General features: G+C 39.4%; 1 protein-coding gene across 1 annotated transcript in view; it reads right to left on the bottom strand.

Moving 5' to 3' along the window:
* The window catches only part of LOC117257646 (nucleolar protein 4-like), a 241,050-nt gene that overhangs the window by 178,028 nt on the left and 50,886 nt on the right, over nt 1-12,136 (bottom strand). Inside the window, exon 2 of the mRNA XM_033627884.2 lies at nt 3,817-3,969. Within this exon, the coding sequence (XP_033483775.2) occupies nt 3,817-3,969 (153 nt within the window). The remainder of the gene's footprint in view (nt 1-3,816; nt 3,970-12,136) is intronic.

Below are 12,136 nucleotides of genomic sequence, written 5' to 3' on the forward strand. Positions count from 1 at the left end.
CAGTTATCTGGGAAATTATGTTTTTTCCCTCATGTTCATACTTTGTGTGGCGCAGTTTGGCAGCAATGTTGTGTAATTTAATTTCTTTATTTCCCAGAATGACTTTTTAACAGCCCTGAGTTGCATAGACATGGTAAGAATCTGAGGAAGGAAGTTTTCAATTGATAGAAAGTGAGAGTCACTTCTTTTACCCCAAAGACGTGTGATTTGTCTGTACTATAATCTCCTGCCAGAGTGCTACAAACAACAACTTCAGTCTGACGGACTGACACCAAAATATAATATTCACAGTTGATTATTAAACCACTAAAACATTTTCTGTTAGAGCTCTTAATCATTCAAGTCGTGTTGTCTACATTTCACCAAATAAAAAAATGGTCCCAGAATGCAGAGACCGGCCTCCATTACCTGTTTGTCTCAAAGCATTTAAAGATGGATTTATTTTTTTTAGAGTCACTGCGCTCCTCAGCGATGCCGAGGATATGAGGTCTATAAATTAGTGGGTGTGTTTGAATGTGCATATGCATAAATCAAACATTTATTCTGGAAGGGAGGCACAAAGACACAAAAGAGGAGGGGAGGAAGGGTGGAAAATAGCCAGCGTGGGTGGATGGGGGGTTGCTGTGCAGCATGGACTGTATGTGTGTGTGTGTGTGTGTGTAGTGTGTGTAGTGTGTGTGAAGAAAGGAGGGGGTAAAGCAAAGGCAAATGTCACTCACAGCCTTTGGTGGCACTCAGACCAGCTCCTGGCATCAACTATACTGTATATACATCATATATACTGTGGAAGGACACAGAGGACAGTCTGACCAACCTAATCTGTGTGTTGTTGCTTTTTAAAGAAGACAGACAGAAAAATATACATGCAAATTGCTATTAAATAAAATGGAAGGACAGGACATGTAAAAAAAAAAAAGTAATAAAAAAGGGACATAAACAGAAGACAGACAGAGTTGTTTCAGCTTTGTCCCTCTGCACAGAGATCAATCTGTGGAAGCTGCACTTACTCTGTTTCACCAAAAGAGGGCAGTGTCACCAGAGCAGAAATATATAAGCACCAACAGCACAGGTTGGTTGGTTTACTGTCAGCTCTCTCTAAACTCCAGAACTGAAAATCTGAACATCCGCCTCCATCATCAGCTGAAGGTCTCCACAGGTTTAACAGTTTCTTTTAAACTTGGTTTGAACTTTGTGGTTAGAGTTATGTTTAGGATAATGGCTGCATAATTTATTAGGTCCAGTATTATCATATATCCTATATGTGCAATCTGCATTTTTAGACACTGGCTTTTGGTTCTTTCTCCTTAAACACTGTGAATCTTGTATATTTGAATATTTTGACTGCAAGTTAAAACTCATGCATGACCCTGACCCAGGGAACCCAATGTTTTTTCTGGTTGTTACTGGTTACTGGTACTGGCTTAGGGCAACAATAAAGTTTATCTTGGGCACGTTGGTACAATGGACAGCCAAGAAAGGATGGCAGAGGAGATACAGACACACCAATACAGCTGGGCTGGAGAGCCACAAAAAGGTTCACAGGCTGAGATCAATGCAAAATAATGTTGATTTATTTAGAACGCACATGCACAAAAAGAAGAGTGCTCAAAGTGCAAAAAATAAACATCTCAGTCCTTCACTATCATCAATGCACAGATGTTCCAATAAATCAACATTTCATTGCATTGATCTCAACATGTGAACCTTTTTGTGGCTCTCCAGTCCAGCTGTATTGGTGTTCCTGTATCTCCTCTGCCGTCCTTTCTTTGTTACTGTAATTTGAAGCATTCTTTGGCACAAGAATTTCCTTTGGGATACATAAAGTTGAATTGAATTGAGCTGAATTAAATTGAACTGAACTTAGCTGAACTTAGGTAAGCCAGAGGCCTGTACTATGAAGCAGGATTTGAAGTTAGTGAGGTAACTACAGGGTTAACTCTGGGTTTTCAGTGCTATGAAGCTGGTTCTCTTTTTACTGGGATAAATCACCGTGGCAACTTATGCTGACCAGGTTATGTTCAAAGCATCAGATCACAACCTGTCTACAGCCAGACCTCTGACCAATCAGATCACTGAAGAAAGAAGTGTCCGGAGAGACAGGTAAAAACAGAGTGTGTATACTTATATAGGTCAGCAGAATCTTTCTGTGATTACTCTGGTTTTAAAACACACATTCTAACAAACAGATCACTTACGACACTAAACACATAATTATGACTTTAGCTGCATTTTAACTGACAGTGTGGCCATCACATACTTTGATTACACTCTGATTCTGTCACTGCAGCTCAGAATAACATGAGACACCTGTGTGATGAAATAAAAACACATTTCGTAATTTATTCGAAAAATAATCCACACTGTTAATTAGCTCCCGTTATTATAGATGCTACATTTCGGTCAGGTGTTACTTTAAAGCATTTTATGTGACATATTCAGAGGAGTTCCTTCATCCTCCGGCTAAACAGCAGAAAAACCCTTCACTCTATAAGTCATATTTAGTCTCATAATACCTACAGTACATGTATTTTAAGCCTCAGCTTACTTTTAATTTTTCTTTCTAGAGTTTCTACATCTTCTTTGATGTCATCTGTTGTAAGATGATACGCTATGGTTTAAATTTCAGTCTGATAAATATGACTTTTTGCTGTCCACACAGGTAAGTAGTATCGCCGTTTCATCTCATATTGTTTAAAGACGAACTCCATTCATGGTTCTGATTATGAGTTGACTGAACTAGTTGATAACCGACTTTGTGATACTGGTTTTTCAGGTGGCTAGAGTTAGAATTAGTGAAGCCAGATAACGGAAACGTATCCTTGGTATGCTGAAATGGCTTCGTAGTACAGGTCTCTGGAAAGGGTTGACAAAGAAAGGAAAACCAAGGCGGAGTGGAAGAGAAATTCTGGAATAACAGTGATTCTGATAATGAGGGTAACCCACTTACACACACTGTGAGGTGTCCACATTCTGTTACCTTTCATTTTCTATTGTTTCAAAATTAATTCAATGGACTCTTTTTTCCTCTCTCTGACAGTTTTTTTTAATTTCAAAATCATACAGCAGCAGAAATATTTGGAATAAAAAATTCAAGTAGGGCAGCAGCTAACAATTATTTTCCTCACCAGTTAATCTGCCAATTATTTTCTTAACTAATTAAATTAATAGTTTGTTCTCCAGCTGTCAAAAACTTAAAAGATTTTTAGTGAGAAGAAAAAAAAAAGGCAGCAAATCGTCACAAATAAGAAGGTGGAACTATGTGATGTTGGTAATTTTGCTGACAAATGCCATTTGATTATCTGCTGATCAACTAATGAGTTCACTGACTAATCCAGCTCCACTGACACCTTCTTATCAAAATACCAAAACACACAAAGTGAAAGTCGAAACTGACTGGCTGAGTCTGCCGGTTTAGTTTCAGAAAGATTCAGAGTGAAATTCATCTGATCAGAAACTGAAATGTTACGAGACAGTAAAAGAGGAATGAAGCCCAGAAGAAGAGGAAGAAAGAAAATGACGGTGAGATAGGGAGAGGACAGAGTGTTAAGCAACAGATGACACAAGTTATGAAAGAGAGAATGCACTCTGCAGGGTAGAGGTTGGAGGGCAGCCTGAGACACAGGAGACAAAGAGGTGTGAAAACGAAAAAGAGAGAGGTGACAGAGTGAGAGCGAACGATGAAGATGAAACAATAAAGATGACAGAGAGAAACCAGAAAGAATCAGATATTTAAATTCAGAACGAAAGCAGAAACTGTCTGCCACAAAGCAGTACTCTCAGCATGTCGTATAAAGGCTAACAGGATATGACTCTTACAGCTTTGTAGGTTTTTTTCTGGCCGGCGTGTTTCGGAGCTTTGCCGGGGTCGGTGCTGATCTCCACGTGCATGGCATAGATGATGTCGAAGAAGTCCTCCACCACCGCCACGCGCTTCAGGGACGAGTCAACCCCTGATACACCGTCCACACACTGAGAACAGAGAGAGAGAGAGACATTTAGACTTTTTGGCTTTTGATCAAAAGTTTACAGTGAAGACAGACAGAAGACATGACGACAACCAGTCTGTTTATATGGTATTAACATGTCTTGGGTGATTCGATCACAAGCAGACAGCTTGTGTGTAAACGACCACCAGGACTCATTGTGATCCAATCACTCAGACCACTTGCCGAGGTGGTCTGAGACGCATCTGACCTCATATCTTTTTCTGACAAGCACTACATCATCACTGCTGGCCGAGGTTGTTTTGATGACAGTGCACTAACGCTCTATAACTTGCCCATTTAACAAAGAAGTGCCCGTCCATCGTTTTGCCATGTTGAATTCTGCTGACAGCAAACATTTAATTTCCTACATGCACCAATTTGTTCCTTTTCTGCATCAATTTATGGTGCAATGTCTTTAATTGTGTCAATAAATCTCTACTACTTTCATGTTTTTACTGGGGGGGAGAAAAGCACATACTAAATATTGAGGGGAATGTGTCCTTTGCGTCCCTCTCCCAAAAAACTACACCAATGGCTAACGTGACGAGCATGCTAGCAAGAGTGTGAACATTATAACTGTGTGCGAGGCCCTTTGACCTTGTAGCATAAGTGACGTAGTTAGTTAACAAAATTTAAGCCCAAAAGGTCAGCTGGAAACACATTAGACACAGGTGTGAACGTCGCTGTGTCTCCGCTGTCCACTTGTGTTCAGATCACCAAAACACATCTTCATACCAGGTGTAAACAGGCTCAAAGTGATTGGCAACAAAGATTCCCAAACAGAATCAAATCAGGGATATCTACAAAATGACGGGAAACTACATACAAACAAACACTCAAGATGAGCTCAAAAAGTGAATTCAAGTGTAAGACTGGATCCATCGTGACAGAAACACGTTTGAGGCGTCAGCTCAGTATGGTTCAGTGTTTGGATGATGTCACTTGTTGCATCTAGAAACTCCCAAAGCTCATTAAAACTGTTTAAACTAGGTGTAATACATATCAAAATAGTACGGCTTATTTCCCCCTAAACGTTATTCAGAAAGTGATAGACTGTAGATAGATAGACGACAGAAAAAAAGAAACATCATGTTTTTAAAGTTTAATCATCAGATATAAAGACTATCAACAGCTCAGGGAGTGATGCTTCTGCCTCGTGCAGGAATAAAACAATTAATAAGTCTATTAGGCGATAGACAGAAAACTAATAGCAATTTAATTAATATATGCATGCAAAAATGACAAATATTACAGCTGTTCACCTGCGAGGATTTGCTGATTTTCAGTGTTTCATATCATTAAACTTTATTAATCACACAGACACACAAACAGGACCTATACATGCATTAAATGGAGAGATGTCAGAGCGAGGGGGGCTGCTTGGACAGGCGCCCTGAGCAGTTGGGGGTTCAATCCCTTGTTCAAGGGCACCTTGGCAGTGCCCAGGAGGTGAACTGGCAACTCTCCAGCCAACAGTCCACACTCCATGGTTGGCCCGTGTGGGGTCTTGAACCAGCGGCCCTAGGGTTCCCAAGCCAAGTCCACATGGACTGAGCTACTGCCGCTCCATATCATTGTAAAGTGATTATATTCAGGTTTTTGATTACTGGTCAGACAAAGCAAGACACGTGATGACACGTGAGTTTAGGGAATTTGTTACTTGTGTTTTTCACTACTTTCTGAGAAAATGATTGATTAAATTATTGGGAGAAAAAAACAAACTCAAATGAAGTGACAGTGAAGTTGTTTGTTGCAGCCCTGTGTCTGTTTGTAATGATGTGACTTCAGTAATATTAACAGTAATAAATTAGATTGTAAGTCAACCAGGGACACTTTGAAAACAGAAAACTAGCAAAAAAAAAAACAACTGAATCAATAAAATGCTTGGCTAAAGTTTTAACTTAAGATTTAAGAAAAAAAATTATGTTAAAGATACTTTAAAAAAAATTAAAAGTGGAGGCAAACAAACAGCTCCAGTGTCCTGAGCATCAGTGTGAAGATTTAATCTCCTCATGGTGCCTCACGGTCTTCAGACTGTGAAACCTGCAGCACTTTCTCACTAGACCACAAACAGAACATGAAAACAAGGATGTTCGTTTCAAATGCAAACTCAGTTACTGACTCCTGTCCTTACTGTGCACTATTAAAAGCTCATTTACAACTTTCTGTGTAAGTTATGAGTCATGTGTAATTCACAGTAACTCTGTTTCTGAAGAGTCGCTGGTGAGATTCATACAAACAGGCTTTTCAGAGCAGAGTGTCTTTTACATTTGAGATCAGAGGACTGGTGCTTGCAGATCTCATTAAAGCTGCGTGACTACAGATACAAATCTATTCAAGTTTATTCTGTTGCATCACATTCTGTGATCTTTAGTCTTTAGTTGATTACAGGCAGAAAATGATTATGCTGCATTTGTTGGCATCAAGCATTCGTCACATATTGCAGTCGGAACTTTTCTGGCTTCAGTGGGGATTTGAACGTCAACTCTTCACCTCCTGTTCATAAAAAAGAAGACAAGTGTTCTGACAGGCTGCGTTGGTGATAGATTCTGAAAGTTAGTCTGAGTTGACTTATGACTGTTTATCACGACCACACTTGAGGGAGGCTCGTTTCACATTTCACAAACCTCTCGACTACGCTCACATGCAAGCCCCAGTACTCGATTCCATTAATTGATCAGATCCAATTTTTTGTGTAGCTGTTTAAAACACAGCCAATATCAGATACCAGTGTGAAGTGCTCACGGTCCTGAACTGACCTGCAGGTGCAAAGAAAAATAACAAAATGGTCAAACACCATGCAATCTCACACATTATTAAACATGGAGGCTACTGAAGCCAGCGTTCACGGTTTCATTTATAAGTTGAGGTGCAGTGGAAGCCAGCGGTGAGAAGATGATGACGAGGATGAGGAGAAAGACAGCTGGATTTTTAATTATGGAACAACAATTGTTACATCTGTACAGAGTCGTGCGTGGATGCAGAGTCGGAACCATCACTTGTAGGAATGTGACATGAACGACTTCGCTGAAACAGATGTCATGAAGTACTTTAAACTATCTGTCAGTGCCGATTCCCAAGAGTCCTGTGACAAAGCACTCAGTTGAATCGACCAATCTGTGAATGACGTAAAAGTCACATGAAGTCTGATGTGACAGTTCAGACTGAGGTTGCAAAATCACAGTCCTGTGACTGAGCTGAATCAGAATTATCGGTGCTGTTCACACTGTTATGAAAAAAACAAAACAGATCTGAGTCACATATGAGCAAAACAATATGAGGCCACTTCTGCCTGCAGTCTGCAGTCTGAGTGTAGCCAAAGCACCCTGACGTGTCCACAGACAGTAATGCAACTGCTTTACGTTCACACATTTCATACTTTTCCAGGTGAATAACTTGTAATTGTTTTCAAACATAATGGCAACATGTAAAATTACAACATTTTGAAGTGAAATTCATGTCATAAAAGGGCACTTAGCTGCTGTAGATATTTAAAGCATAATGACATGTGTTAGTGTTGCCAACATGCCAATTTCCTCTGATGTTTAATGGTGTGAAACAATGTCATGATGTATAATTATCGTTAAATGACTGAGCAGCCCTGAATTAGACTTCTACATCTGCTGCATGTTAACCAAACTTCCCAGAGGACTGAGCTCTCTGTATCTCTCTCTGCATCTGTCCGTCTCACAACAACATGGGAATACCAGGAAGTCTTGGGAACCACCCTTTTTCCCCACAAGGCTGAGGGGATATGAGGTGTACCTGGAACTGGGGGACTGGAAAGGTTGGGAAAAGGTGTTTGTTTTGTAGACAAAGAAACAGAGAGAAAGACTAGACTAGAGAGACCCCTTTCCCACCAAATTAGCATGTGTGCATGGGTTAGGCTATAGACATACACAGCTTTGCAGCAAACAAGCATACCTTTCTTTCTTTTCTTTTTTTTACTGGTATGTCACATTCGACATCACCGACAGGCTGGAAAACAGGTTCGTAAACAATAGAAAGCAGCATGAAGGTAAGATTGGTCCATATGGCTTAAAATAATATCACAATATTTTAGGTTATATCGTGACACACACACATCACAATATTTTGAAATCTTCTCTAAAGTACTGAAGACTACTAAAACACAAAATTATTAAATGAACTACAGTCACAATAAAGTTAAATAAAGTAGCTACTGTCATAATAAAGTTAATTAAACTACTTTTATAACAAATTTAAATGAATAATGTTATGATAAAGTTGAATAAAGTATTGTTATAATTAAATAATGAAAGGTGCTTTTATTTTGAAGCACCTGGCTCGGCTCGGCCTGGGAGTGTTAATGTTTTTTCTTTGAATTTGAAGCATCCTGTCGACAGTCAGATGCTAGCTGTTAGCACAAAGTTAAACTGTTTCTGCTGAGGATTTACTCACTGTGAGCTGGAAAAACACTAGCAGCTCTCCAGCTCATATATTAATAGTATTTGCACACTACACTGGTGCTCCATGGTCGCAAAATGTGTCATGTTCTGGAGCCCTGCAGGTACAAAATTATACCCTTCTCTGCTCACACGGTCGCTTATCTCAATAAGTTAAACTGTTACCGCAGCCCCATTAAACATGATGATTTATTCACTGTAAGCTGGAAAAAAACTAACAGCTCTCCAGTTCATATATTAATAATATTTGCAAGTCGCAATGGTGCTCCATGGTTGCAAAATGCAACAGAATAGTAGCAGTCCGGAGCCCTGCAGATTGCTTGCTCAGGCGAAAGTGATCTGGATGTTAAGGGAAGTGTGTGTGACTTATTATGTTTGTGAGTCTTTCTTTTTTTAATACTTTATTGCAATGTTTCTTTCCATGTCTTACAATTCGTGAAAACCAATACTAAGTCCATTGCATATATTTATGCTTTTTGTGTGAAGCTTTGCGCATAGAGGCTAGCAACCATGCACAATTTCATAAATATAGATTTAATTAAATACAAAATGTGTTATCACTCTTCTTTTCATTATTAATAATGACAAAACCAACCAAAATTACAGTTAACATTAAGAGAAGAAAAAAGAAAGCATTTCTAGCAGTCCTTCTTTACGTTTGTGTCTGTAAAAGAGAGAGAGAGCAACAGGAAAGAGTGTGAGAATCGAAATGCCAATGTAAGTATCATAGCAGTGCCTCAAAAATGACATGACTATTAAAACTTGATGTTGCGATATAATTACTTGCTACATGCCATGTAGAGCAAGCCGCTGTACATTGCGTATATTCCATATATCGCCCACTCCTACATGGAGACTGGTGAAAACTTTACAGTGGTTACTTCTTTATATATCTCCAACTTATTCTGTCTCTATTTCAAACTCAGTGCTGACTAACTTGGAACAATGTTTGAGTGCTGTTTGGGCGAAGATGGACGGTATTTTATGGTGGCATGTCATTGCGTCTCGCCGCAAAGGGGCTTAAATTAGCGCGTTCACCTGGGTGGTGTATTTCCATCACTGCCAATCAGAGCAGGGGTCAATACTGCAGAATCATTTGACCCAGGTGTGAATGCCGATTGTTACCTTTCCCATTACATACAAAAAGCAAGATGTCCTTGATGTGAGTTGGTTTTGTTTTTTGTGCAGTGGGAAGGAGCTATAGAGGAGAGAAAACAAAGGAGGGAGAAAGAGAAGGAGGAGCAAGAGGAATAGAGGGATGGATGGAGGGGGAAGGGCGTCGCTACCTGCTCAGAGAACTCAATATGTGTCAGAAGATAACAACAGGTGGTGCATCACACACACACACACACACACACACACACACACACTCCAAACTACAGCACACGATGAAACCTGCTATTACCATGGTAACCAATGAGGGCTGACCTCACGGGGCAGGTGAGTGTGTGTCTGCGTATGCTTCTGTATGTGTGTTGTGTTAAGTATATTTGTGTGTGTAGATAGTGTACTTTCTGCAACAGGTTGTGTGTGTGTGTGCTGAGCAGGGTTTCTAACAATAATTGAGTCACTGGTGAACAGAGTGTGAGTCTTGCAGGAAGTGCTGCTGAAGTGAGGACACACACACAGACACGGACCAGAGGTCATGGTCACTCACCAGAAAAAAATGTGTAGCGCAATTAGGAGGTACAATCGATCATGTACAGTCAGTCTCTCTGGTTACAGTGCAGAAGGACCTACAGTGTATACGGAGACTTTCAGTTTCTCTTTCACATTAATGGACAAAGTGTATACAAAACATGTTAAGCTGTTGATTCAACTATGTGGTCATTCTGGAGGTTGAAGTTTGAGGTGCTGTTATTGTTTGGGGTTTAAAAGTTTGTCCACATAAGGGTAAAAAACAAGAAAGAATATTAAACAGAGAAATCAAAGTTTCATCTTACTGTTTTAATTCTGTGAGACAGGCTGCTCAGGATTTGTAGCTCAAAATTACAAGATGTTTGAGGATGAATGAGGCCAAGAGCTGTGTGATATGGCAGGAAAAAAATGCCAAGATAATTTCAGAAAATACTGAAAAATGTTTAGCACAATTTCCTAAAGTTCTCAAAGCCACTTAATTGCTTTTGTTGCTGTTGACCAAGAGTCCAAAAGCCAGAGACATTCAGTTCATTTTCACATAAGAGCAAGAAAGGAGAAAATCCTCACAAATGAGAAACTGAAATTAGAGTATGATTGACATATCTGCTTGAAAAAACATGACTTAAATATTCAATTATGTTATAAAAAATAGCTTGCAGATTAATTTTCAGTCAAACAACTAATGATAATAATCGACTGTTTCAGCTCTAAACCACATCAATTGTGATGTCAGAATTTGAGCATTGTAGCTACATTAAAAGAGACCATTCAAAATGACATATTTTTCCTCAGTCTAGATAGTTTTAGTGAGTTGTCGAGTGTTGGAGATATCGGCAATAGAGATGTCTGCCTTCTCTCCAGTATAATGGAACTAGATGGCACTCAGCTTGTGGTGCTCCAAAGAAAATAATGGTAACTCAAGATAATCCGCAGACCTTGTTTTATGTAGGTTCTATTTTCTCTCTATCAAAATTCACATGCCTACCCTACTCTATCAATGCCAAAAAAGAAGTGTACATCTACTCATGGATGAGAGACTCATGCTTGTGACAGTGAATGATGTAAACATTGACAGCGTCCTCCTCAGATGAGCTGTAACGCTAACTAGCCCAGGGGTGCTAGGTGAGCTGGCAGTAGATGCATGTTTCCTTCTGGGCAGTTATATGGTCGGTGGGTGTAATTTCTTAGAAAAAGTTGTTCCTAAATGAAATTGTTCTAGTGTTGCACGGTATACTGGTACCAACAGTAGACCGCGGTACTTAAACACCGCGGTACATATGATACCATAATGTTGGAGTACTGTAGTACTGCGGTACCTCACGGTACACTACTGTGGGATAAGTTCAAAGTCCAATCACAAGAGGGTGAGTGTCCATGCGCCGTCCAATAACAGAGCGCGCTGGCCACCTGGCACTCAATATGCTGCTGCAGTGGTTTGTTTTCCAGTGACATTTCCGGTATTAGCTGAGGTATTGAGTATCTTTGAGCAGTGAAAGTTATTATTTATTTCTTTTAACTTGTAGGTTAGATTTGTTTATATATGCTACAGTTAGCTCTATAGCTAATTTCAACTTTCATGATAACTGTACAGGGGTGAATTTTTACATAACTCACTCATTTAAATTTTATTACGGCCTAAGGTTGCGCATAATTAAAGGTAGAATATGTAGTTTCTCCACATAAAAATGTCTAAAAACGACTAAACCAATATTATATGTTTTGTTTAGTTGTGTATTTTGATTATAATTAATAATATAATTAATATTGTTTCCAACAATTTTTCAAACCCAGATAAATATGAAATATTAATAAAAGTGTCATTAGGTCGCATGTCAATGGCAACATAACTCCAGTTACCATAGCCATTAAATGAAGGAGGAGAAGAAGAAGCAGACTGGATGAGACGTCAGAGAATGAACGTTACTGTTGCTAGGCTAAGCTAACTCGTCATGGGTCATGATTATGCATTGACAGTCGCTGCACCTTCTGACACCAAAGCTGTCCCGGTAAACAAGCCGGTAAAACGGAAACGTACGGTTCAACCAAGCGATCCTAGAATAATTTGGGATAAGAAGAGAGCTAAAT

The sequence above is a fragment of the Epinephelus lanceolatus genome, chromosome 8 (genome assembly GCF_041903045.1).
Source record: "Epinephelus lanceolatus isolate andai-2023 chromosome 8, ASM4190304v1, whole genome shotgun sequence".
Taxonomy (NCBI): domain Eukaryota; kingdom Metazoa; phylum Chordata; class Actinopteri; order Perciformes; family Serranidae; genus Epinephelus; species Epinephelus lanceolatus.